The sequence below is a fragment of the Cucumis melo genome, chromosome 9 (genome assembly GCF_025177605.1).
Source record: "Cucumis melo cultivar AY chromosome 9, USDA_Cmelo_AY_1.0, whole genome shotgun sequence".
Taxonomy (NCBI): domain Eukaryota; kingdom Viridiplantae; phylum Streptophyta; class Magnoliopsida; order Cucurbitales; family Cucurbitaceae; genus Cucumis; species Cucumis melo.
Genome location: NC_066865.1, coordinates 14143041 through 14170699, shown reverse-complemented (window position 1 = coordinate 14170699; position 27659 = coordinate 14143041). Strand labels below are relative to the sequence as shown.

Genomic DNA, 27659 nt, shown 5'->3' with positions numbered 1-27659 from the left:
ACACTTAATCACTTGTTAAACTTCATTGATACATATTATTAGTTTGAAACACTTGATATGTTGTTGATACACTCAATCAATTAAATACATCTGATGCACTAAGCATGATACACTTTATGTATTGTCGATATAGTTATTATGGTATGTTTACAATCTTAATAACATGTTGAACATCATTATCGCCTATAGTCAACAAATTAAAACTGAAAGTTCAATACATGACTCAACCTGAATTTTAGTATGAATCAAGTTCACAAAAGAATCAAATGATGATATCACTCCATCAACCAAAACACAATTTGTTTTGTAATCCACGTAGTAATGTTGCCCATCCCATTGACCACTCTAAAAAACAATTAGAGCCAATTTAACCATAATTATAATGAACTGCAACAATTTTGGGAAAATAAAAAACACATAGTAAGTATATCAGTCAACTAATACATATAATATAAGTATATCATACCGCTGATATAAAAAACTGATACAAATTAAAAAAAAAAAAAAACAGAACCGAACGTAACTAAATAAAACCAAACTGATCTACGAAGTTCCTTTCGATAAAAGATATTAGGAACAAATAAAAGAGACGAGGAAGAACAAATCATAGCCCTAATTTTAATAAATAATATATGAGCAATTCAAAGAAATAATATTAGGGCTTCAAAAAAAGGGAAGAAATACATACATAATTCTTGTTTTCCTTGAGAAAAAATGAGGAGAATAGGAGAAGAAGACAAGGAGAAGATGATAAAAAAAAAAAAAAAAAAAAAACCGACGAAGAGGGAGAAATCTAAAAGAAAGAAACTGAAGAGAAAAGAGAAGGACGGTGGAGAAGAGGCAGAAGAAAACGAGGAGAAGAGAAGTAGGTGAATAGGAGAAATCGTGAAGAAGAACGACGAAGAAGAGAAGAAGAAAATGAAGAATGAAGGAGAACGATAAAGAAAGAAACGAAAGAGGAAGAGAAAACAACAGAGAATGACAATTTTGGAATAATGAAAAAAAAATAAAATAAGAAATATCAACCAAAATTAAAAAGTTGCTATATTTGCAAAATTGAAAAGGTTAGTGCTGATATTGCTAAATTAGATTTTTATTGTGCCACCCAATACAATTTCCCAAATAAGTTCGTTAGCTCCCAGTTCCAATTAATGTAACACCTACAATAATCTAGTCATAAATTATTAAAGATAATTAAGTAACAAAATTACCTTAAATTTTTTTGAGTGTTACATAAATAGAGAGGCAACCATTTTCAAAAGAGGCGTTTGCAAAAATAGAATTTTTTTTATGATAATAAAGTCTATGTCACTACATTTTCTAAATTGTAAAAGTAGTAAATTTAAAAGCGGAGAACCATTTAATAGCCGTAGGATATATCTGATTACTTGTCATATTTGTCATATTTGTAATAAGTAAAAAAGCGATACTATAGACTACTTTTTTTCTTTTTAAAATAATATATAACTTAATATTAAACGATGTCCGGAAATGGTAGGTGATATTTAATATTTTATAGAATTATAAAATTATATGGAGAAAAGAAAATTGTCCCTTTATGAAACTAAATTGAAGATTGGAACTTACCCATTCAGAGGAGCAAATAAAATTATATATTCCATTGATCAAATAATGTACAATAATTATCCTTTTTGTTTTTGTTTGTTATTTGGTTGAATGTTTGAATGGTCAAGACATAAAGTTATGAGAATGGTCCAAGTCAACCATAATACAAACAAAATAAAATGATAAATTTCTTTGAGGTATATTCTACTTAATCCAAGCTTTCACATTGACTTGTACTACTAAAGATAAATTTCTAATAAAAAATATAAGTATCTTGGAAATTATTTTTCTTTCAATACAAAACCACTGCTTTATTACTAATTTCCCTTCTCTCTTTTGGTACTTGAGCACTTGGACATCTTTTTCATTTTGTAACTCTCACATGTGTCATTAATGGACGATGGGTATTTAATAAGCACCTTTAATTAATGTATGTATATATATATATATATCTAAAGACTTAGGCGCCAAGTGATTCATTACATTAGTGTATGCTGCATGAAAATAATAATATTGATCATGTTATTCTAGCCGATTCATCTCAATTTGATTGTAAACTAATTTAAATTCTTTTGGTTCTATTGAGCTGGATTGTTTTATTAATGGATTGTTTTTTATTTTTAAATAAAATAATCTTTTAGAAAAAATACATATATTAAAAATACGATTTAATTGATAATCTAAAATAAAAATAATTCATAAAATTGTTATTGATTTTAAAGTTGTAGGTTTAATTTTTCTATTCGATCCATACTGTCAATATTAAAACTAATTGCATAAGAAATTCCTTATTCAATTAGGAATGGTAAGGTGTGTTGGTTGATTTGAAAACGTCTATGAAAGAGCAACCTTGAAAATATCTCAAATTTGTATATTGTGAGTGATTATTTAAGAGGGCATGCATATTTAAAAATCTAAATGTCCTAGTTATTATGAGAGCAGTCATATGGTGATTTTATTAAATATGTTTATCTCAGTTAGTCTAAAAGTAAGTACGGAATAAATTAAAATTTAATAATCAGGGATCAAACAAAATGCACATATGTTAAATATAATTATTATTTTTAGACTTAAATTGGTATAACTAAAATAATAAAGGTATAACAAAATGAATTACATTATTTATAGATGTCATTTCAAAAATATAAAAAAGCGGTAAAATATTTAAGCTCTATAGAACAATTCCAAAAACGGAAAAAACCTACAAGTCCATCGTGTAAAATACCAAAAATGTCCCATCAACCACACCGTCAATAACGTTCCTGTAATATATTTGCTATCGTTTACATTTGGCTACTGTTTGATACGCGATCGTTTAGATATGGCTACAATTTATACGCAATCGTTTAGATATGACTATAATTTGTACGTGATTGTTTAGATATGGCTACAAGTCGCGATCATTTAGATATGATTACAAGGCGATGGTTTAGATATGGTTATAATTTATACGCGATCGTTTAGATATGACTACAACGTGATCGTTTAGATATGCTACAATTTATACGTGATCGTTTAGATATGACTACAATTTATACGCGATCGTTTAGATATGGGTACAATTTATCTTTTCAATTTCATCGTTTAATTTTGTTACACGTTTTTTTAATTCTTTTGGTACACGATCGTTTAGATTTCTTTACATGATCGTTTAGATTTATTTACACAATCGTTTACTTTTTTTATACGATCGTTTACATTGGCTACTCCAGTCCAAATGATTATTTTAAGATTTTTTATACACGATCGTTTACATTTGGCTGCTCCAATCTAAATGATTTTTTTCAAGATTCTTTATACACTTCAAGATTCTTTATACACGATCTTTTAGATTTTGCTATTTTGTTGTACACAGTCGTTTAGATTTGGTTACCTAAAAGTAAATGCGTAAAAAAAAAACGATGGAAAGAAATCGAAGTGAAAAAAAAAACGGAGGAAAAGAAGAAAAACGATGGAAAGTAAATCACAGAAAAGAAAAAGAGAAAAAGAATAAAGACGAAATCGCAAGGAAGACGGGGAAGACGAAATAACAGGAGAAAGACGAATCGCGAGGAAAAAAAGAAAAGAACAAACTTGGAATATTTAATAAAATTTTAGATTCTATCAAAGATGATAATTGTCATTGACAAATAATAAAACGTTTCTATGATTTTCTGTCAATGTGGTCAACGATTATCATAATTTTATGAAATTTTGCAATATTTTATAAATAATTTTTTTGGTTTATTTTGTTATATTTAAAAATGTTTGTAATAATAACAAAGATACACCGTAATAGTCTAAAATTACGGAAGGAACCACTAAATTTTTAGTTAGATTTAAAAGTTTTTTACCGTTTTAAGATTAAAAGTAAAATTCCTTCTAACCATTGAGATTACTTCCCATGATCATTTATCACTGTGAACGAAATTTACAAAATTGAAACTAACATATATAAGACACATGGATGGAGATGCATGCCTATTTTATTTCTCATCTTCACAATTTTGTTTATTTGATTTTACAGAAATTGTAAAAAGAAATAATCCAAATGAAGTATTTTTTATGTCAATATAAATTCAGCTCAAGTGTTATTTATATTTTTCTTGAAATAGAGGCAACGTCAGTTATGAAGCACATGTATTTAAGAGTCTTAAGGATTTCTCATTAATTAAAGAGTTGGCCCATTTCAAAAGTTTCTTTTATCGACAGCTTCGAAAAGAAAGACTTTTGGAGAGTAAGAAAATTAGTATATAGTGTTCTTTAAAATATAATATAATCTTTATAAATAAGATTTTAAACTCAATCAATTTATGACTTTTAAACATTTTATCCAATTAAATATTTCAATCTAAGCAAAACTTAATCTCAATATTTTATTTGAAACCAATCGGAATAATCATTTCATCCGTTTTTTTTTTTTTTTTTTATAACCATCTTGCCTTTGCTTTTGTCTTTTGTTTTTTAAATTAAAATTTGTTTCTTACTAATTTTTCCATTACTATTTTAATTTTATTACACTAAAAATTAAAATTATAGTTACATTCTACCAACCAAAACAAGTTTTTAAAAGTTATCTTTGTTTTATAAATTTTAAAAAGTGAAAGAAAAAAAAATATAAAACTATAAGTGGATATTGTTTCTATTAAATTTAATTTTAAAAAACAAAATACCAAATGTTAACAAATTAAGTGAGCTTAGACTTTTTAATTTTTGATATTTTAAGGATTAATTAAACTTATAAATATGGTTTCTACTGCTTACGAGTATTTCTATAATTCAAGATCATGTTTAGAAGGAAAAAAAAATGAATGTTATGTTGTTTTTCCTTACAAGAACAAAAACCAAGAGAAAACATTAAAATAATTTCAAATTGAAAACTAAAGTTTAAGACCCATTTAAAAAAACTAGTAAGCAACGCGTACGATGCACGTGAAAATCACACCTAGAAAAGTTATAGTTTTAACTTAACTTTATAAACTTGGAACAATCATTTTAATATTTGCATATTTATATTCTTTTTATATTCACATCGTAATGAGTGGAAAATAAATTTATTTAGTAAAAAGACAATTGTGTCATCTTTCAAATGTATCTTTGAATTTGATTTGTTTGCACAATTCAAATTTCATTTCTAAACATCTTAAGCTTATATGTTGCAAACTTAACCATTTAATCTATATATATCCAAATAAAGTGGAAGATTGAAAAGTTGTTAAGTTGTGTACTAACATATAACATTATGTAATATCAGTTATGGAAGATGAAAAAGTTACATTATGGCCTTAATAACATATAGCAATAACTAATACCAGTTATAGAATCATAACTTTTTTTTTTTAATAATAAGATGAAAAGTTAATGAAGTGTATAACTTTTATCTTGTTGAATATGAAAATGACCACAAACAATATTAAATTTATGTGAATGATAAAGTTGCCACGAAAGCAAGACTAAAAAAAGTTATAATGAAAGGGTAAAACATCCACCAAAATCATATTTCTTTTAAAATTAAGAAATTGTAAATGTGAAATCATAATTTTTTTAATGATTTTGTAGGTAAAAAAAAAATTAAAAGGAAAGGCTTTAATATTCCTTGTTTTACACATTTTATTTACCTTTATCAATACTTAATAAATTCCAACAACATTGTTTTAACAAAATCAAAGTATAAGTCACTCAATCATTTCATTAATAAAATGGTTTTAATAAAAAAATTAAATGAAGAAAAAAACATGAGCAACATTCCCAATTACACTAAAAAAAAATTCTCAATATTACATGACATAAACATAAAGAACATAAACATATGTACATATTAATCACGAAGTTTGTGGTTCAAGTTTTCCTAACTTATGTTGTGTACTTAAAAAAACCTATAAATGAAGGAATATACAAGTTTGTATACTTCTATATAAAAATATAAACGATAAAAAAAAAAAATAGAAAAACATGATTTGATTTATTCTTCACTCATAGCATTTTGTTGTGACTTGTCAACAAGAATGAGAAAAAAAAATGAATGAGATATTTATACCCAAAAATTTGAAAAGGAAGAATTTGAAAGGTTAAAAGAAATATAAAAGAGTTAATATGAAAAGGGAATGTCAACTAAAAACCAAAGTAAGAAACAAATAAATGAACTAAAAGTAAGGATAAGATTGGGAACAAAAAGTTTCTCCACTTCCATCCTTTTATATACTATAGATTATTGTGTTGTTTTTAGTTTTCTAGAATCAAGCTTATACACAATATATATATTAATTGTAACGACCCGACTCTTTATGCTGAATCGAAGTGGTTACTAAATCTAGGATCAGTGTTTAAGTCATAAAATCTGGTGTAAATAAATGCAAAGAAATCTAGCAAATTTATTTATGAAAGATAGTTAAAGTAACATGTAGAAATACGAGTTAAGTTTAAAATCCCTAAGCGGGCCCTATCTACATAAAGATGGTAAATAATGAAAGTACTCGAACTCAAGTGCGAAAATCTGAAATAAAGGTAAGCGGAAGCGGTAGCCCCTATGGCCCTTCACGGTCTCACTTCGAGTCGCTCGCCAGTTTGCCCTTGCCCTTACCTCGTCCTCTACCTGAAAACATGAAATGAAGAGAATGAGTATAAAAATACTCAGTAAGGGACCCACTACTAGTCCCACTAGGTGCCTGTTAACATTCCTATCGAGTCCTGAAACTAGTACCCAATCTCTGGCACGCTCCCGAACACGTGCAACATGCGCCCCGTAGGGACATAACTCTGGTCTTCGGTGTCCAGGGGACACTTAGGACCGTCGGGATGCGAGGACCCCGTCGAGTCGCTCGAGTCATATCTATAGTCATGCTGGACTGGCGCCCCGTCGAGCCTAACAGTCCTAAATAGGTGGTGATCCCGAAGGACACCCATGCAGGTACGACTCAGATAGGAGAAGTTAACAGATACCCCAATCCCAACATACATATGCATACGTCATCAAATTATCATCAGAAAATAACCACCATCTCATCCCCCACTACAGCTATCATCAAACAGTCACTAATAGTTCTCATTATACAGTCACCTACGTCATAAGTCCATCAGTCTTATCATACAGTCACATACATCATAAGCCCATCAGTCTTATCATACAGTCACATACATCATAAGTCCATCAATCTTACCATACAGTCACATACATCATAAGTCCATCAATCTTACCATACAGTCACATACATCATAAGTCCATCAGTCTTATCATACAGTCACATATGGTTCGAGGGTTCTCATTACTATAATATTATGCCGAAGTATGGCCATGTCATTCGTCAGATCATGATAAAATATTATCATACATCGTAAGCCCAACCATCATCGTATGTCACTGAAGGAACATGCAACATCAAATTCTCACATGGGGCTAGTAGTAGAAATCTCTTACCTCGAGATGTTGCTAGATGGGTTCCTACTGAGGAAGTCCTAAGCTGCAGCAGCTATTTGGTCCAATTTGCTTCTTGAGGAAAGTAATTAAATTAATTAAATTTCCAAATTAACTCATTTAATTACTGGGCAGGCTAGGGAATTTGGAAATTACCAAAAATTTAGGTGGAAGGAGCCAAAACAGGCTTGGCGGCTCGACTGGAAGAAGACAGGACCGGCTCGGCTTGGCGTAGGCGCGGCTCGGCTCGGTACAGGGACTTCGCGTGCGGCTCGGCTTGCTACAGGGAGGGGGCGCGGCTCGGCTACGCGGAACGCACGGCGCGGCGCGGCTGCACGCGGGGAGAGCTGGGCACGTGTGGCGCGGACGCGGGTTTCGGTTTCGGGCGCGCGGGCGGTTCCGGGTTCGGACGCGCGGGTGGTGGTTCCGGGTTCGGTTTCGTCCGTCGGCTGGAGGCAGGCGCGTTCGCGGCTTCGGTGCGGCTCGGGTGTAGGCGCGTTCGCGGCTCCGATTTGCAGACGCGTTCGGCTGGCGACGCGGCTTCGACGTGGAGATGGATCTCGGCTTCGGGGCGCGACGAGTTTCGGCTGATCTGCCTCGGATCGAAGCGGCGCGAGGGGTGGCTTCGGCTTCCAGTCGTCTTGCAGACGCGTGAATGGACGGCTTCGACTCGGCTTCGGCGTGCGAGGAAGCTTGGACGAATTCTGGCGCGGCTGTGCGTGTGGCGTGGGTAGGCGGCTAGGGTTTCGCGACGGCGGCGGCGGCGGCTCGCGGCGGCGGCGGCGGCGCGGCTAGGGTTTTCTTCTCTCCCTCTTCTCTTTTCTTTTCCTTTTCTTTTCCTTTTCTTTTCCTTTTCTTTTCCTATTTATAAAATAATTTCCCTCTTTTCTCTTCTTTGATTAATTCCAAGTTTCACCCTTCTCTCTCTAAAATTTCACCCAATTTCTCAACAAATCCCTCCTTTCCCTCAACTTTTAAATACGTATAAAAATCTTAAATACCAAGATAATTTCATTTGGAGTTTACTTAATACTTTAAAAAAGAAAAATCCAAATCTTAATGATATAAGTTCCATTATTTAATTATAAATAAATAAATAAAATAAAATAAAAAATAATACTAAGAAAAATGGATACAAGATCATTGGGGCGTTACATACTTCCCCCCTTAGAAAGCTTTCGTCCTCGAAAGCTCTAATCCTCGAACATTTCTGGGTACTGGGCCTTTATGTCCTCTTCTCTCTCCCACGTGGCCTCTTCAACTCCATGGTTCTGCCAGAGGACTTTGACTAGTGGAATATCTCGACTACGAAGCTTCTTGACCTCTCTTGCCAAGATCTCGACAGGCTGCTCCTCGTAGCTCAAGTTCTCACTGACCTGTAGGGGCTCGAAGTCCACGATGTGCGTCGGGTCTGCGACATACCTCCTCAACATGGAGACATGGAATATGTCATGCACTGCTGAGAGGGATGGGGGCAAGGCCAAACGATAAGCCACAGGGCCAATCCGTTCCAGTATCTCAAATGGCCCCACGAAACGTGGACTCAACTTCCCCTTCTTCTCGAACCTCAGAACGCCCTTCATCGGTGCTACCTTCAAAAAGACCATATCTCCCACTTCAAACTCGAGGTCCTTACGTCGTACATCAGCGTAACTCTTCTGTCTGCTCTGTGCGGTCAGCATACGAGCTCGGATCTTCTGTATGGCTGCATTGGTAGTCTGCACTAACTCGGGGCCTAGCATCCTCTGCTCTCCAACCTCGCCCCAGCAGACAGGGGATCTACAGCACTTGCCATACAGAGCCTCAAACGGAGCCATACCAATGGTAGCCTGGTAACTGTTATTATAGGCGAACTCCATTAGATGCAGGTGGGAGTCCCAACTTCCTGAAAACTCTAGCACACAGGCCCGCAGCATATCCTCCAAAATCTGGTTCAGTCTCTCTGTCTGACCATCAGTCTGAGGGTGGAATGCCGTGCTGACGTCCAGCCTCGTACCTAATGCAAGTTGGAGCCCTTGCCAAAATTTCGAAGTGAAACGGGCATCCCTGTCTGAAACGATGGATACTGGTACTCCGTGCAGTCTTACTATTTCCGTCATGTATAACTGCCCCCACTTGCTGGCAGTGTACGTGGATTTCCCTGGCACGAAGTGGGCTGTCTTCGTGAGTCTGTCGACCACAACCCAGATCACCGTGTAGCCCTTCATGGTCTTGGGCAGTCCCGTGATAAAGTCCATCGACACACTCTCCCACTTCCACCCTGGCACACTCAAGGGTTGCAACAACCCTGCTGGATGCTGCCTAGGTGCCTTCACCTGCTGGCACACCAAGCACCTACTGACGAACTCTGCTACATCCCTCTTCATGCCCCTCCACCAATAGACACTCCTTAAGTCCTGGTACATCTTCGTACTCCCAGGGTGCATGGTAAACGGGGAACTGTGAGCCTCAGTCAAAAGCTCTGTCTTAACTGCGCTGTCTTCCGGCACACACAGGCGTCCCTCAAACATAAGGCCATCATCAGAGGATATAGAGAACTCTTCACCTTGCTCCGTCTCTACCATACGACGTTTCTCTGCCAAGTAAGGATCACTCAGCTGAGCAGCAATGATCTTTTGCCTCAAGGTTGGCTGAACTGTCAACTGAGCCAACTGTGCGGCAACCTCACCTACTGAGACTGCAATCTCGGCTCTCTCCAAATCCCTGAGTAAGGGGGTCTGCTTCGTGATTAGCGCTGCTGAATGTGCAACCTTCCTACTCAGCGCGTCAGCCACTACATTTGCTTTACCTGGATGGTACAGGATCTCGCAGTCGTAGTCCTTCACCAACTCGAGCCACCTCCTCTGCCTCATGTTCAACTCCTTCTGAGTGAAGAAATACTTCAGGCTCTTGTGGTCGGTGTAAATCTGAATCTTCTCACCGTACAGATAGTGCCTCCATATCTTCAGTGCAAAGACTACAGCTGCCAACTCCAAGTCGTGGGTAGGGTAGTTCCGCTCATGATTCTTCAACTGGCGTGAGGCATACGCAACTACCTTACCTTGCTGCATCAGGACACCTCCCAGTCCTTTCTTAGAGGCATCACTATAGATCACAAAACTTCCCGACCCATCAGGCACTGTCAGGACTGGTGCCGTCACTAGCTTCTGCTTAAGCTCTTGGAAACTACTCTCACATGCTGGGCTCCAGACAAAAGGGGTTCCCTTCCTGGTCAACTGGGTCAATGGGCTGGCTATGCGTGAGAAGTCTCCTACAAACCTCCTGTAGTATCCTGCCAGACCCAGAAAACTGCGAATCTCACTGACTGTAGACGGTCGAGGCCAGTTGGTCACCGCTTCGACCTTAGCTGGGTCCACCGAGACTCCCTCACTGGAAACCACGTGCCCTAAAAATGTCACCTTCTTTAACCAGAACTCACACTTGGAGAACTTGGCGTATAGCTTATGAGCTCGAAGGGTCTCCAAGACTTGGTGCAAGTGCTCTTCGTGTTCGGCCTCAGTCTTGGAATAGATCAAGATATCGTCAATGAAGACTATGACGAATTGGTCTAGAAAGTCCTTAAACACCCTGTTCATCAAATCCATGAACACTGCAGGGGCATTAGTTAACCAAAGGACATCACTATGAATTCGTAGTGTCCGTACCTCGAACGAAAGGCCGTCTTGGGAATATCACCGTCCCTAATCCTCAACTGGTGATAGCCTGATCGCAGGTCGATCTTGGAAAAGACGGTGGCCCCCTGTAACTGGTCGAACAGGTCCTCGATTCTGGGTAAGGGGTAGCGGTTCTTAACTGTCACCTTGTTCAATTCTCGGTAGTCAATGCAAAGGCGCATCGACCCATCCTTCTTCTTCACGAACAACACTGGGGCTCCCCAAGGTGATACACTGGGCCGGATAAAGCCCTTGTCCAACAGCTCCTGTAACTGGACTTTCAACTCCTTTAACTCGGCTGGGGCCATTCTGTAAGGAGCTCTAGAAATAGGGGCGGTGCCGGGCTCTAACTCAATGGCGAAGTCTACCTCCCTGGGAGGCGGAAGTCCTGGGAGTTCGTCGGGGAAAACGTCAGGGTACTCCCTTACTACTGGTTCGGAAGATAGGGAAACTTCTGGTTCTGCCATATCTACTACATTCGCCAAGATACCCCAAGTACCCTGGCTAAGTAGCTTACTCGCCTTCATTGCTGAGATGACCTTGGGTATACCCACCATGCCTGCTCCTCTAAACTTAAACTTATCCCCGGAAGGAGGGTTAAAGACTACTTCCTTATTAAAACAGTCTATGGTTGCATGGTTAGTTGACAACCAATCCATGCCTAAAATTACATCGAAATCTTGCATATCTAGCACCAGTAAAGTTACATTCAAGGTATGGTTTGCTATTTCTACCCAACATGCCCTTATTTTTTCCTTAGACAAAAGGACCTCTCCAGAAGGAGTAGAGACAGACAAGGCACTACCCAACGGTTCTACTTCTAAACCCGCATGCTTGACAAAAATAGAGGATATAAATGAATGCGATGACCCCGAGTCAAATAGTACCAAAGCATAATGCCCCAAGATTGGGAGCGTACCTGTCACCACCGTACTAGCTCGCTCGGCCTCCTGCCGGTTCGTGGCAAAGACTCTCCCTTGCTGGGGAGCAGAAGGCTGACGTGGCGTCGTCTCTAAGGGTTTCCGAGGACACGCATCAGCGGTGTGCCCCGGCTGCCTGCACCTGAAGCAGACTCCACTCCCAGCTAAACATTGTCCTCCATGGACCTTCCCACAGGTAGTACAAGTGGGTAGCTCTCTCAAAGTTCTCCCAGCTGCTGCCAGCTCCCGACGGTGTCTCTGGAAGACACCTCCTGACCTCGGAGTCCGCTGTGGTATTACGTCGGGCTGCGCCTCCGCCTTCCTCTTCTGTCCCGAGGCTGACCCTGTGCCGACAACCTTAGATTGACCAGCTCTCTCATGCAGGCTCAGATCCAGTGCTATGCGTAGAGCATCCGCATGAGTGGTTGGTCGAAGAGCTCGTACAAAACCCTGGAGGTCTAACCTGAGGCCATTAACAAATCTCTCAGTCCTGGCGGCCTCATCCCTTACCACATCAGGGGCAAAACGGGACAACAGGTCGAACTCGGCATCATACTGTTCCACGCTCAGTTTGCCTTGCTCCAAGTTTAGGAACTCTTGGAGCTTGGCGTGCTTCACGTTGGCAGAGAAGAACTTAGCATAAAAGCTCTCCCTGAATTGCTCCCATGTGATCTTGCTGGCATCTCCTCCCAGCGCCCTCTCAGCAGTCTCCCACCAGGCAGTCCCCCTATCCTCCAAACAGAAAGCTGCACACTGCACCTTCTGGTCTTCTGGGCACTTCATGTACCTGAAGATCGTCTCTATGGATGTCAACCACAGCTGGGCTCTAAAGGGGTTGTCCAAGGATCCGTCGAAAGTCTTCGGGTTGTACTTCCTAAAATCCCTCAAGTGCTTGGCCTCAGCTGACAGTTGTACTGGCACCGGCTGAGCTTCCACCGGGGCTGGAGGGATGACGGGCTGGTCCTGAACAGGGGCTGGAGGGACTACAGGCTGGTCCTGAACAGGGGCGGCCTGGTTCTGCTGAGCAGCGAGGAACGGCGCTAGAGCAGCTTGCAGCATGGCCTGGTAACGCTGCTCCATTGCGGCGAGATCCGCCTGAGTGACCGGTGCATTAGGGTTGACTGGTACGTCGGGGTTGACTGGCGGCGCGGCAGGTTGCTCCGCCGGTTGGCCACGACCGGCTCCTCTGCCTCCCCTGCCACCTCCTCGACGTGCACCTCTACGTGGCGGCATTCTTCCTAAAATTCACCAACAAATTTTTCACCACTAGAGCTCAATATTCTCTCTCTAAGTCTAATCTAATCAGGCAACATTATAATCTTAATATTTGTAAAGCTTTAGGCATACCTGGCGAGTGACGAAGGACCGTATAGCCATAGGGTGAGGTAAAATCAAAACAAAATGACTTACATCATAAGTCAGTCTACAGGACCTAAAACACTGCGCTCTGATACCAACTGTAACGACCCGACTCTTTATGCTGAATCGAAGTGGTTACTAAATCTAGGATCAGTGTTTAAGTCATAAAATCTGGTGTAAATAAATGCAAAGAAATCTAGCAAATTTATTTATGAAAGATAGTTAAAGTAACATGTAGAAATACGAGTTAAGTTTAAAATCCCTAAGCGGGCCCTATCTACATAAAGATGGTAAATAATGAAAGTACTCGAACTCAAGTGCGAAAATCTGAAATAAAGGTAAGCGGAAGCGGTAGCCCCTATGGCCCTTCACGGTCTCACTTCGAGTCGCTCGCCAGTTTGCCCTTGCCCTTACCTCGTCCTCTACCTGAAAACATGAAATGAAGAGAATGAGTATAAAAATACTCAGTAAGGGACCCACTACTAGTCCCACTAGGTGCCTGTTAACATTCCTATCGAGTCCTGAAACTAGTACCCAATCTCTGGCACGCTCCCGAACACGTGCAACATGCGCCCCGTAGGGACATAACTCTGGTCTTCGGTGTCCAGGGGACACTTAGGACCGTCGGGATGCGAGGACCCCGTCGAGTCGCTCGAGTCATATCTATAGTCATGCTGGACTGGCGCCCCGTCGAGCCTAACAGTCCTAAATAGGTGGTGATCCCGAAGGACACCCATGCAGGTACGACTCAGATAGGAGAAGTTAACAGATACCCCAATCCCAACATACATATGCATACGTCATCAAATTATCATCAGAAAATAACCACCATCTCATCCCCCACTACAGCTATCATCAAACAGTCACTAATAGTTCTCATTATACAGTCACCTACGTCATAAGTCCATCAGTCTTATCATACAGTCACATACATCATAAGCCCATCAGTCTTATCATACAGTCACATACATCATAAGTCCATCAATCTTACCATACAGTCACATACATCATAAGTCCATCAATCTTACCATACAGTCACATACATCATAAGTCCATCAGTCTTATCATACAGTCACATATGGTTCGAGGGTTCTCATTACTATAATATTATGCCGAAGTATGGCCATGTCATTCGTCAGATCATGATAAAATATTATCATACATCGTAAGCCCAACCATCATCGTATGTCACTGAAGGAACATGCAACATCAAATTCTCACATGGGGCTAGTAGTAGAAATCTCTTACCTCGAGATGTTGCTAGATGGGTTCCTACTGAGGAAGTCCTAAGCTGCAGCAGCTATTTGGTCCAATTTGCTTCTTGAGGAAAGTAATTAAATTAATTAAATTTCCAAATTAACTCATTTAATTACTGGGCAGGCTAGGGAATTTGGAAATTACCAAAAATTTAGGTGGAAGGAGCCAAAACAGGCTTGGCGGCTCGACTGGAAGAAGACAGGACCGGCTCGGCTTGGCGTAGGCGCGGCTCGGCTCGGTACAGGGACTTCGCGTGCGGCTCGGCTTGCTACAGGGAGGGGGCGCGGCTCGGCTACGCGGAACGCACGGCGCGGCGCGGCTGCACGCGGGGAGAGCTGGGCACGTGTGGCGCGGACGCGGGTTTCGGTTTCGGGCGCGCGGGCGGTTCCGGGTTCGGACGCGCGGGTGGTGGTTCCGGGTTCGGTTTCGTCCGTCGGCTGGAGGCAGGCGCGTTCGCGGCTTCGGTGCGGCTCGGGTGTAGGCGCGTTCGCGGCTCCGATTTGCAGACGCGTTCGGCTGGCGACGCGGCTTCGACGTGGAGATGGATCTCGGCTTCGGGGCGCGACGAGTTTCGGCTGATCTGCCTCGGATCGAAGCGGCGCGAGGGGTGGCTTCGGCTTCCAGTCGTCTTGCAGACGCGTGAATGGACGGCTTCGACTCGGCTTCGGCGTGCGAGGAAGCTTGGACGAATTCTGGCGCGGCTGTGCGTGTGGCGTGGGTAGGCGGCTAGGGTTTCGCGACGGCGGCGGCGGCGGCTCGCGGCGGCGGCGGCGGCGCGGCTAGGGTTTTCTTCTCTCCCTCTTCTCTTTTCTTTTCCTTTTCTTTTCCTTTTCTTTTCCTTTTCTTTTCCTATTTATAAAATAATTTCCCTCTTTTCTCTTCTTTGATTAATTCCAAGTTTCACCCTTCTCTCTCTAAAATTTCACCCAATTTCTCAACAAATCCCTCCTTTCCCTCAACTTTTAAATACGTATAAAAATCTTAAATACCAAGATAATTTCATTTGGAGTTTACTTAATACTTTAAAAAAGAAAAATCCAAATCTTAATGATATAAGTTCCATTATTTAATTATAAATAAATAAATAAAATAAAATAAAAAATAATACTAAGAAAAATGGATACAAGATCATTGGGGCGTTACATTAATGTTTTTTTTTCTTAAAAGAAAAAAAAGCACAAATCTCAACATAATTAGTTTTCGTATTTTAGTTTTCATATTTTCTTGTCCATTTTCAACTACCGTTTTAAAAAACTAAGGGTTATTTTGTATAAGGGTGTTTTCAAAAATATAAAAAAGCGGCAAAATATTTACATTGTATAGAACAATTCCGAAGATAGAAAAAGTCCAGAGGCCCAACGTGTAAAATACCAAAAAATACCCCGTCAACAATGTGCGCGTAATATATTTGGTAACACGATTTGGTATACGAACGTTTAGATTTATTTTTCCAATTATATCGTTTAATTTGTTACACGATCGTATAGATTTGGCTAGCCCAAATCTAAACCATTTTTTTCAAAATTTGGTATACGATCGTTTAAATTTGACTACACGGTTGTTTAGATTCCAAATCTAAATGTTTTTTTTTTCAAAATTTGGTATACAATCGTTTAGATTTGGCTATACGATCAGTAAACAATTTTTTTTTTCAAAATTTGGTATAAACGATTTTTTTTCATTATTCTTTATACACAATCTTTTAGTTTTAATTACTCTAATTTAAATGTCTAACCAATTTTTTTAACCAATTTTTCAAGATTCTTATACACCATTAGATTTGGTTACCTAATTTAAACGTAAAAAAAAAAAAGAAAAGAAGAAAGACGATATGATGCATGCAGTAAATGAAAAAAAAAAAGAGGAAGAAAGACATGCACGCATCTGCAAAAAGAGAGAAAAACAAGAAAGACGATAGAAAGAAATAGATTTGGTTACTTAAATCTAAAAACGAAAAAATGGAAGAAATCGCAACTAAAAAAAGAATAGTACAGAGGAAGAAGACAAAAAATAGCATAGAGGAGAAAAAGATGGAAAGACAAATCTGTAATATTTAAAAAAATGACTAATTTTATGAGCCTTATTACACCGACGGTAAATATTTCACTAATTTGTTATATTTAGGAAAATGTCCCTTTGTAAAAAGTCCAAATCTTACTTTATGTTTTCAATTTAGTGAGTTTAGTATAGATATGCATTTTATGGATAATTCCAAAATGTGCTTTTAAAAACTATTTTTAAATTTTGTGATCTGGGTCATATGAATTTTAAAAACAACATTTTTACTATGTTTTTGTTGTATCAGAATTTAAACTTGATATTTTCATATGAATTTTAAAAACAACATTTTTACTATGTTTTTGTTGTATCCAGAATTTAAACTTGATATTTTAAAATATAAAATTATATTATATTATATATATATATAAAAAAAGAACATATACAAAAATACACTATGACTATATCAGATTAATAATAAATAACGTGTAGCATGTAATGTATTATAAATTATACAATATTACACAATGATAATTATATAAATATTTTATGTTAAATTACAAATAAGGTCGTACGATTTCAAAAAGATAGTTCCTACAAACAATAGTTTCATTTTTTGTAGGGACTATTAAGAAAAAATTTTACAGCATAACAACTATATATATGAGGTTTTATCAAACTATAGAGACAAATCTTACTTTTTCAAACCATAGAGACTAAATTTGTAAATTAACTACTTTTCTAAATATTAATAGTAGTCACAAAAAAATTAATTATAGCTTATTGTCAACTAAATCTTAGTAGATAAGTAGAAGGATAATTTACATAAATGTAATAATACTCAAAGCTATTTACTACGGTCCGTGTAACAAGAATAAAAGTCTATGAAGCCACCATTATATTTTCATAAATTTCATATTTGCCTTTAAATATTACGGGACGATTCATCACTTCTTCTTCCTCTTTTTGATTTATTCATCTTCATCATTTTCGACAAGATTCTTTGAAGCTATTTCACAATTGTTTAAATATTTTTCTTCATCTTTCTCATATTCGAAAATATCAAAATCGTTTAAATATCATTATAAATTATTAACATGATTGTTTACTATGGTCAACACGATCGTTGTATTTGAATTTTTTAACAATCATTTACATTTGACTACACGATTGCTTACCATAATCAACACGATCGTTTATCATGGTCAACATAATAGTTTAAATTTGAAGTTTTTTTTCCACCGTTTAAAATTAAAGAACTAATCGTAGATCATTTGTTTATATTGTAGTACACGATTGTTAAGAAGAAGATTTCTCGCACTTGCGTGTCGCGTGTTGACTGAAGTATTTTTGGTATTCTCATTGTGGGTTTATGAGTTTTTTCAGTTTTCAAAATTGTTCTATATATTGTAAATATTTTACGAGCAGTTTGTTATATTTTTTAAAAAACCCTAGGTAAAACTAGTTTTATTATTTATAACTATATATTATCAAACACATGTAAACATATTTTTTAAAAATTAGAATTCAATTTTTAATCTTGTATTAAACACATATATATATAAAAATATAAAATACAACTCTCTTTTTATTGAATCTTTTGTTTTCAAATTTTCAGATTTTCTACCAAACAGATCCTTAGTAAATCTAAAAATTAAAAAATGTATTTTTCAAAACGTACTTTAAAATTTTACAAGAAATAAGTATTTCAATAAAAGATAAAGATTAAAACGAAAATTGGAGAAATTTGAGAAAACCAACATAAATTTCAAAATAGAAAAGTAAAATCAAAATTTATACCAAACAATTATTAAAGCGGTGAAAAATTGAGCATAGCTCAAATTAATAACATACAAGTGTATTAGTAATTAAAAAATTTGTGGTTTGATTCCTTCTGATCGCCACTATACTAAAAAAAAAAAAAAGTTATGAATTGGTATTAATTTTCATATTTTAACTTCATTTCTTGCTGATTCATATTATTTGTAAGGACTATTATCTAAAAAATATGTCAAAATGAGCATCAACAATCCATATTTTAGTGGTTCTGATGTCCATGGTTCAAATCCTTATTCCATTCACGTTTGCTGACCGTTTGATTTAAAAGAAAAATAATGACATTACTCGATTTTTTAAGGAGAAAACACAAAATTTCTATCATTAATTTACATTTTTATTTACGGGTCAAACAACAAAACTTAGTCAAAACAATTAATAAAGAGTTGATTTCTTCAAGTGGTAATATTTTAGTATATTTATGAAAAACAATCCAGCGTTTATTCTCTCTTCTTTCAATAGTTCAGAAATAAAATATGCATTATAATTTAAGTTTAATAATCATAAAAGGAAGCAAAATCTTAACGTCACCATACGTAAGGTTCCAACTCACATAAAACTTTGCCTTATTCGTCACTGTGACAAGTTAGGTTTGGGTGAATATTACAACCTTTGTTAAATCCAACTAACATAATTAAATTGATATATGTGTATATTCTTTACTAAAATGTTTGAGACTTCAATCTCCTCATTCTTGTCAATCCTTTCTAACTATATCTTGGATAGTATCATTTTTTATTTCTTAAATTTCATTTTAGGAAAAATAATTAGCGCAAAAATTCTATTAACAAAATTAGTTAAGCAGAATATAATTTGGTTGTCAAAATAAGACTACCTACGAATTCAAAAGTTAAAAAACGTTCTTCATTTTCTAAGATCTAAAAATAAAAATCTTGTCATATATTATCTTATAAAACACGGTCTCAATGGTAATGATGGAGTACAATAAAATTAAAATAAAACTCTTCACAAACATTAGAAAATAAAATAAGAAGATGTATGTCTAATAAAAGCAACTACTAAACTTATATATAACTTCGTTGTTTTTTTTTTTAATTTTATTAGACAATTTCTCAATCTACGGGTACAAGTATATACATTAAATTAAAGTAAAAGTAAAAATAGAAGGAAAAATGTTTACAATACAACAAAAGTTGGGGTTATCCCCAAAATATGTTGTAGACTTTATTGAATCTATGTAAAGGAAAAAAGAACCAAAGTCTCTCGATATATATTACATAATATATATGATTAATTACGAGATATATAATTTGAATACATAATATAAAGTTTGACATGACATGATGTGCATGATTCATTACAACCCATAAACCCAAGACTGAGAATTATCCAATTCCAAACCAACAAATGGATCATTCCCAATATTATTGGCATTACCTCCCTCATAATTATTAACAACAAAATCCCAACTACTACCAAAATCATCTTCCAAAAGCCCTTCCTCCACTATGCCATTTTCTTCACAAATATTTGGCCACTCAAACTCAGGAAACTCATTCATCAAATCTTGAAGCAAATTGGCTGCTGATTCTGAATTTGATGAAAATGAAGAATAAGAATAGGAAGATGAAGAAGAATAAGAAGTTGAGGTTGTTGAAGATGAAGAAGCGCAAGGGACTAGAATTTCATGTGGCTCAACTAGAGGAACTTCTTCTGTGCAAAACCCATCCATAATCAAGTCTGATATGTTCGTTTCTATTATCTCGGTTTCGGACCCTGCTGCCTCTTTCTTATGCTCTTTTGGTGGTGATGGAGTTTGTGATGATTGTTTTTTGTCCTTGTCAGACAAATGGGTGTTATCAGAAGACTGAGAAATAGACTTGTGAGTTTGAGGGTCTATTCCCATTTTTTTTAGTTTCTTCTTTATGTGAGTGTTCCAGTGGTTTTTTATCTCATTATCTGTTCTTCCTGGAAGATGTGAAGCAATTTTTGACCATCTGTAAAAGAAAAAAAATACTATCAATTTACTAGTGTATGGTGATAATTTAAATAGGAAGTTCAACTTATGATAAAAAATAATACTATAAAAGAAAATACTTACTGTCTACCACTATATTCTGTTTTAAATTTATTAAATAAGAAAAAGTCTCTCCATTTTAGTTTGACAAAATATAAGAATGGGTGACAAACAAATATATATATATATATATATATATATATATATATATATATATATATATATATTTCCAAATTAATGAAGATGAAAGTAATGATATTTTTAGGTTGGCAATGTCAGGCCACTTAAAAAGTTCTCAAACAGGGGTGAGTTTTAGTGAGTAGTTAGAAATATTCACTCTTTCTATTCCCCTTTTTAGAAAATGTAAAAAGTCAAAATTGCCCCTTCTTTTGAGAAAAAAGACTACATTACCTTCTTCCATGACTATGATTATACCACATGGCTCGAGCCTCCAATTGTTCCAAAAAATTACCAAAAAAAAAAAAAAAGTAAAATAAAATAAAATAAAAAACAAAACAAACCTGTTGCCTAGTTGAGAATGAAGATCAATGACCATTTTCTCTTCATATTCAGACAAAAGGCCTCTCTTTAAATCTGGCCTTAAGTAATTTGTCCATCTCAACCTACAGCTCTTCCCACATCTCAACAATCCTGCAAAAATCTCGGAACATAATTCAACTAGGTTTAGACAGACATTAATTAGCATCTTTTAAGGCCATCGTGTTGATGAAAAGAGAAGGATAAAGAGAGGAGACCTGCCAGTTTAGGGACAGCCCTCCAACAGCATTGGCCATTGGTGAGTATGAAATTGATGAGCTTCTTGTCTTCTTCAGCAGTCCATGGCCCTTTCTTCAACCCAATTTTATCACAACATGGTTGCCTTCCCATTATTTAGAAAAGTTTCCTCTATTTAATTTCTTAGGCTTGGAGAGAAGAGAAAAGAAAAGGCGAGAATAGAATTATAAAACTCTCAATGGAACCAACATTTATATATATTGAGAGAGGGATTGATGGAATGTGGAAGGAAGCCACTTAGTTTGAGATAGAGAGACTTCGCCTTTATTTTTCTTGAGCTAAATTATATCGTAGCCACCTGGCATTTACCTTTTTTACTTATATATACGCATATATATATATATATATATATATATATATATATATTATTTTTGGAATTTTGTTTTGCAGGAATTGGGATGTATGAACATTGTGAAATAAATATGAAGATTTACGCGTATACCAAGTCGTGTGATGTCATTTCCAGAAATTTCGCCCCCCATTTATTTCCTTTTTTTTTTTTTTCTCTTTTCTATTTTTGCTTTTACTTCAAGCAATTTCTACTCTACTTCACATCATCCTTTTATTATATCTAGAATTGGGTTTATAAACACTATTTTTATTATACATTTTATTTCAGTTCATTTTAGTCTATTTTGATCCTTTTTTTTTAAAAAAAAAATATTTAACTTCAATCCATATATTTTCAATTTTGGTTTGTTTAGGTTCTTTATTTTTAAAATACTCATTTTGATCCTTTCAATTTTTTAATTTTAGTTTATTTTCATCTTTAAGCTCTTAAAAACTTACTATATTGATTCATTAGAAAATGTAGAAAATGGATTTTTTTTTCAAGTAAAGTGAAGCGAAAAATGATAGTATATGAATAAAATGAAACTTTTGAAATTGAGTACATATACTAAGTAGTATTTAAAAAGATGAGAGTTAATTTCTTACTTAGCTTCCATTTACTAAAACTAAAACAAATAATAGATTTCATTAATTTATGAAGTAAATATAATCATTAATTTTATTGTGGATTAATGATATGAAAGAACTCAACAATCAGTGGAATAGGAAGAGATTTAAATTTATTGGATCTTTCTTCTATTGAAGACATTGTCTTAACCTTGTACTGATCAGAGTTGACACATGTAATGGATCATAGTTAAATATGTATTAAGAAATCAATTACTCAGGAACAAAAATCAATTTATATATTGGTGTACACTCTTCGTAAACATATGTGTGTTTTAGTGTGTTGTATATATTATTCACGTTAATAAGGAAAAATTTATTATGCTAATGAGGTTTGTTTACCTTTTGTTCAATTTATTTGTATTTTTTTCAATGTCCTTTAGGTTAAGTTTACTCCGTTCAGAAACATAAAAGACCGATAATAACAAAAAAAAAAAAAAAAAAAAAAAGAGTTCCATTTTATTACTTGTTCACGTGTGTTATGTAATTATACTAACATATGCACGAGACCGGCCACATCCAAATCTATATTAAAATATCGCAATCTGATTAATGAGTTGATGGTGTTTAATCCGATTACGTTTGAGAATTACATCTTATCGTTACCATTACGGCTACCATTATTGTTACAATTGTTATAGTTGAAAACTTTTCTATTTTGACATCTTTATAGTTATCGTTATCGATATCGATACAGCTTAACTCTCTCAGAGTTAGAGATAAAGGTAACAATAACAATAAATTTTACAAATTTCATAAATTTAAGCATACACAATAAAAAAAACAATTCAATCACGTTCATGATTCAAACTCATTACCATTAATCCATCAATGAAGTTTTGTTATGATTACATCAATTTTCATTACGTTTTGGTAAATTTATAACTGCCTACTAGTCAAAGACAAATATTAATCTTTGGCTCATGTTTTGACTTTTTATGCTTGTAGTCATAGCTAGGCTATGCAATTTAAGGGTTCGTTTGGATTGAATTAAAAAAAAAATGTTTTTTAAAAAACTCATTTTCCAAAAGATTGTTTAAAATACACTTTGAAATCTATTTTGAATAGCTTCCAAACACTTTAATTTTTTTTTTCAAATAACTTATTTTCTAGATTAAACACTTGAAAATGTAATCCAAATACACCATGAGTCGAAGATTATTAACTTTGACGTCATAGGTTATTAACTTTGACGTCATAGGTGAATTCTGTGTCATTTGTTTAGATACACACACAGACACACATAGGTATATTCACTTTCGTGTCCTTTATTGTTCATTTAGTAGAAATTGAGTGATTAGTCAATACATCGTTTTAGAGCACTTTTAAAGAATCTCTTCCACCTTTTTATTCTAATGAGCCATTCACTCGTGGATAGTAGCAAATCCAGAAAATATATTGAAAATGAGTTTTATTTCTTGGATGGAAATAGTTGTAATTTGGAAAAAAAAAATAGAAGAGATTCTAGGTTGGAAAGAAGATTGACAAACATAATAACTACTGAGTTACTTACAAGTGTTAAATATTAAATAGTTTTCTTTATATATGTTATATAAAAACGATAAAGTTGAGGGGGCTCGAGCTCTCATGGACCTATACTAAATCCATCGGTGCTCGTGGGTTTCCTTCTAATAATTTATCTTACAATGAATGATTTAGCCAACAACCCAACGTATTGGGTGAATTTTTTGGTTCTAATAACTTAAATAATGCAGGTCCGTAAGGAGGTAGAATTTTTTTTTATCAAATTTGTACCAAACCCGGCCATAACGGTATGAACATTGTCTTTCAAGGTTGGCATCCTCCTGCTCAGTTGCCTACTATACGGCTGCCAATACAATGTCTTCACATAATTCACTTTCTAATATTGGTAATTTTTGGCTCTTTGGTAGTGGTTGTAGTGCGCTCACCTCACCAATGACTTAGCCAACCTGAACTTTTAAGGACAATTATAATGGTGAGGAGATGGTTGCTCTTGACAATGGTACAACGAATCCTTGAATATTACACACAATAGTAGTGGTATTTTTTTGGTTTTTTCAACTGATTTCAACTCTTTTAATCTCTCTAGATCTACCATGCTCCACAATTAGCCTCTAAATTTCTTTCTGTTAGCAAATTTTGTCTCGATAATAACTACTTCTTTAATTATTTATTATTCTGATAAGTTCCCCATTCAAAGTTATTGGCCGAACTCTTTATATAGACGAATGCATTAACAGACATGTATCCCATCCCAAGCTTCTCTAACAAGTCTTCTTCTAAATTACATCTAAAGATTTTTGCTTTTGTAAGATACATACTCGTGAGAATTTGTTGTGGAATTCATAAGTTAGGTCACCCCTCCCTTAAGGTTTTGCATAGTTTTCTTTATCTCATCTACATATTTCTTCTCGTAGTTTCATTTTCCACTTGTTCCTGTGTTAGTTATCTCCATGCAAAAATACAAAAGCTATCTTTTTCCATGTCACATTCTTTTTCCAATACAACACTTCAATTAGTGCATAACAATGCATGACGACCCTCTCTTGTTATTTCTAATAAAAAACTACGTTATTATATCAGTTTTGTTCATGATTTAGTATGCACATGCACTTTGTTGTTTTCCATGACTCACAAATTAGACGTTCATACTATTTTGAAAACAATTATTTTGTTTGTTGAAAATCTACTGGTCGAATCGAATTCGTCGCCCAAATTTGTGCCAAATAATCTGAATCCATACCAAGAACTAGCCTTAGTGACAAATCCGAATCGATCACAGGGAGCACACTTATTCTTAAACAAACTAATTTCCAACCCTTAAGAAAATCGAAGGTGGTGTTTGAGTAGAAATTGTAGGCAAGAAAGTAAATTGAAAAAGAGAAAGACAAAGAAAATTCGTGACAAAAGGATCTAGCTTGGGTTATTCGATTTCTTTTTTATCCAAAGAATTCATTCATCGAGCTATCATTACTTAATTACATGTCATCTTCATCTAACCAATTTAGTTGGAATTGCCAATTAAATTGTCATAAAGTTTTAATTGTTCTAATCCAATAACATGCAATATCGGATTTCCCAATTAACATTAAGTACCCTTAGATTGAATGCTAATTTTCCAGTGTCTAATTGACATTCTCAGTAGGTTGAATTATAAATTGGTTAGAATCAATGTGCATTGATGTAGATTTACATGCTAACCTAACAACCTATTCCTTCTAACCAAATTCTATATAATTGTCACAACTCAAGGATTCTATGCAAAGCATAAGAGTTATATATATTTTTCTTGCGTCTAAGCATATAACTAAACTTCATTTCTAAAATAGAATTAATCCAAAGATTATATAATAACAAGTTTAAACCCTCACAAATTCATACGACAAGGGAAGAATCTAGAAACCCAAGTTAGAAAAAAGTACCCCACTACAAAAAATGGGGAGACTCCCGACGCATAAAAACGTTAACATAAGTGGTAAAGACGTCGGAAAACGAATTTTCGACATTGAAAGGAACGTTGAGAAGACCGTTGAAAGAAACGCATCGAGAGACCGATTCCCCACGCGACACCAATAAAACATCGAGAATAATCTTCTCCCGATGTCTTCGATGCGTTGGCAATAAGCCATCCCCGACGTCCATAGTTTCGACGTCAGCTATGCGTCGGAAATAACTACTCTCAACGTTTTTATATCCGATGTCGGCCATGTGTCAGCCCCGACTTGACATTTGCACTATATTCCTGACGTAGTACAAATATTTAGTATTTTCGATGTTTGTACTACGTCGAAAAATATTTTAAATATGTAATTTTTATTTTTTTCCTAAAATACTTTTCAGTATTATTTTCCTGTAAGATCTATTTCTCGAAATATTCGCATTCATTTTCGATTCAATTAAAGAAAATTTAAAATAAATTAGTAAATTATGAAATACAAACATAAATTCAACAAAAAATTAAATGTTCATAATACAAAGAAGTTCAAGAAATGTAACAACGTTCATAATACAAATAAAAAATATTCCTTGTTAAAAAAAAAAGCACAAAGAAAGTCATAATGTACATCTCCTAATGAGCCTCGTACGCCATTTTACACCGCGGGTCTTACAATGATACAAAAGTGGCTAAGTTTAGTACATATATATTCATATCATCACTATATATTGTCATTTCAATAACTTAAAAATAATGAAAACATATATACGTACCCCAAAGCTAGGGATCATGTGGTGGTCCTTGATGTGCTTGAGTCATGTCTTCAGCTATGAGCTTCCGCATTTGTTCCACTTCTGAAACTAACGCTTTGTGATTTCTTGTCCGTTCTTCAATATGTTGCAAAGCTTGATCAAGCTTAGCTTGTAATTGAAGCTCTACTGTAGACTGCCGACATGACGTCATGGAACTGCTCGCCTTGGTCGTCTTGCGGGCCTTGGGCTTGGGTCCCCAACCAAGGCCTTTTGAGTAACCCGATCGTCTACCCAACACGATCTCGCATATCTCGTCCCCAGAGAGTGGCTGGTTACCCTCTAGGGTAGGCTGGGATTGGAGTTCTAGCATTTGACACTGCAACAAATTTAGAAACTATCTTAGTAAGTAAAAAATATATTATATATTAAAGAGGACAAATAAGAACATAAGTGTTGCTTGGATAACTTACATGTGCATCCTTCGCAGCTTGGGACACGAACGTCCTGTCTCGAAAGTGTATTTGCCGGAACAACTCCACACGGTTGACTGACTCTCCTCTTTGCTCAGCAAGCTCATGCTGTCGTTGTAGAAACGACTTTGATCCGATGCTATGATTCTAAGGCTGCTTTTGTTTAGCAGCCTTGTTCGTCCGTGATTGCTTCTATATGAAAGTAATTATATTGTTTATTTCTTATACATATTAAAAGTTGAAATCATAACTAACCATGACAAAGGGTTTAGTTGTTGACCTGGAATGCACGACTCATGTAGTGGTCATATAGATAGTGTCAATCCTCATAATGTCCCATCAATAGGTGTGGTGGGTTGCCACGAGCCTCCTCGGGGTCGCTAAACTTTTTAAAGTGCCTTTGACAGTCGCCCCAAAATGCTTTAAAGGTGTTGAGCATCTGATGCTCAACGAACTTATTTATTACTTGATCATTGAAATCAAGCACAAAAAACCATTACACATTATAAAAATAACACATTAGCTTGGTTAACTTAAATATGTTTCAAATGAAATCATAAATGTGTAGTGGACTTACCTAGAGGTTGCTTTGACGACCTCGATGTATTCTCTGCCTACGTCTGCCCACTTAAGGTAGCGGATGGGAAATGTCTTTCGCACACACATGCCTATCACCTGGCTGAAGCGAACGGTGTATGGGGAAATAGGCTTCTCCGCACCAGGGGCGATCATCATCGGAATCCACCCATTGGCTGCAATGTAACACTCCAACTCTAAGAGTCGAGACTGCGTACATCTCCTAGGAGTCGA

At 35.7% G+C, this 27659-nt stretch overlaps 2 protein-coding genes and 1 long non-coding RNA gene across 3 annotated transcripts; all 3 read right to left on the bottom strand.

Annotated features, from left to right (window-relative positions):
* Window positions 1–6392: 6392 nt before the first annotated feature.
* LOC127150832 (uncharacterized) lies at window positions 6393–8537 on the bottom strand. Its single transcript, XR_007823431.1, has 3 exons — window positions 7613–8537; window positions 7460–7528; window positions 6393–6637 (listed from the first exon to the last, which is right to left on the bottom strand). It is a non-coding gene; the product is annotated as an uncharacterized LOC127150832 (long non-coding RNA).
* A 112-nt stretch (window positions 8538–8649) lies between these two features.
* Window positions 8650–15714, bottom strand: LOC127150860 (uncharacterized). Its single transcript, XM_051089550.1, is given in 5 exon segments — window positions 8650–8697; window positions 10711–11063; window positions 11066–13814; window positions 14637–14705; window positions 14790–15714. Coding segments are annotated over 3 exon segments (2598 nt in total). The 5' UTR covers window positions 13263–13814; window positions 14637–14705; window positions 14790–15714.
* Window positions 15715–19709: 3995 nt separating this feature from the next.
* Window positions 19710–21519, bottom strand: LOC127150831 (transcription factor MYB20). The gene is made up of 3 exons (XM_051089519.1): window positions 21213–21519; window positions 20979–21108; window positions 19710–20437 (listed from the first exon to the last, which is right to left on the bottom strand). The coding sequence occupies exons 1-3, from the start codon at window positions 21343–21345 to the stop codon at window positions 19798–19800; spliced, it is 903 nt and encodes a 300-aa protein (XP_050945476.1). The 5' UTR covers window positions 21346–21519; the 3' UTR covers window positions 19710–19797.
* Window positions 21520–27659: the final 6140 nt, after the last annotated feature.

Bases quoted from the DNA above. Each gene is read 5' to 3' on its own strand.
- LOC127150831 (XM_051089519.1), bottom strand. From the start codon at position 21,345: ATGGGAAGGCAACCATGTTGTGATAAAATTGGGTTGAAGAAAGGGCCA. The intron at 21,109-21,212 runs GTCTCCTCTCTT...AGATTTTTGCAG, and splicing joins GGCTGTCCCTAAACTGGCAG to GATTGTTGAGATGTGGGAAG. The intron at 20,438-20,978 runs GTTTGTTTTGTT...TTTCTTTTACAG, and splicing joins CATTCTCAACTAGGCAACAG to ATGGTCAAAAATTGCTTCAC.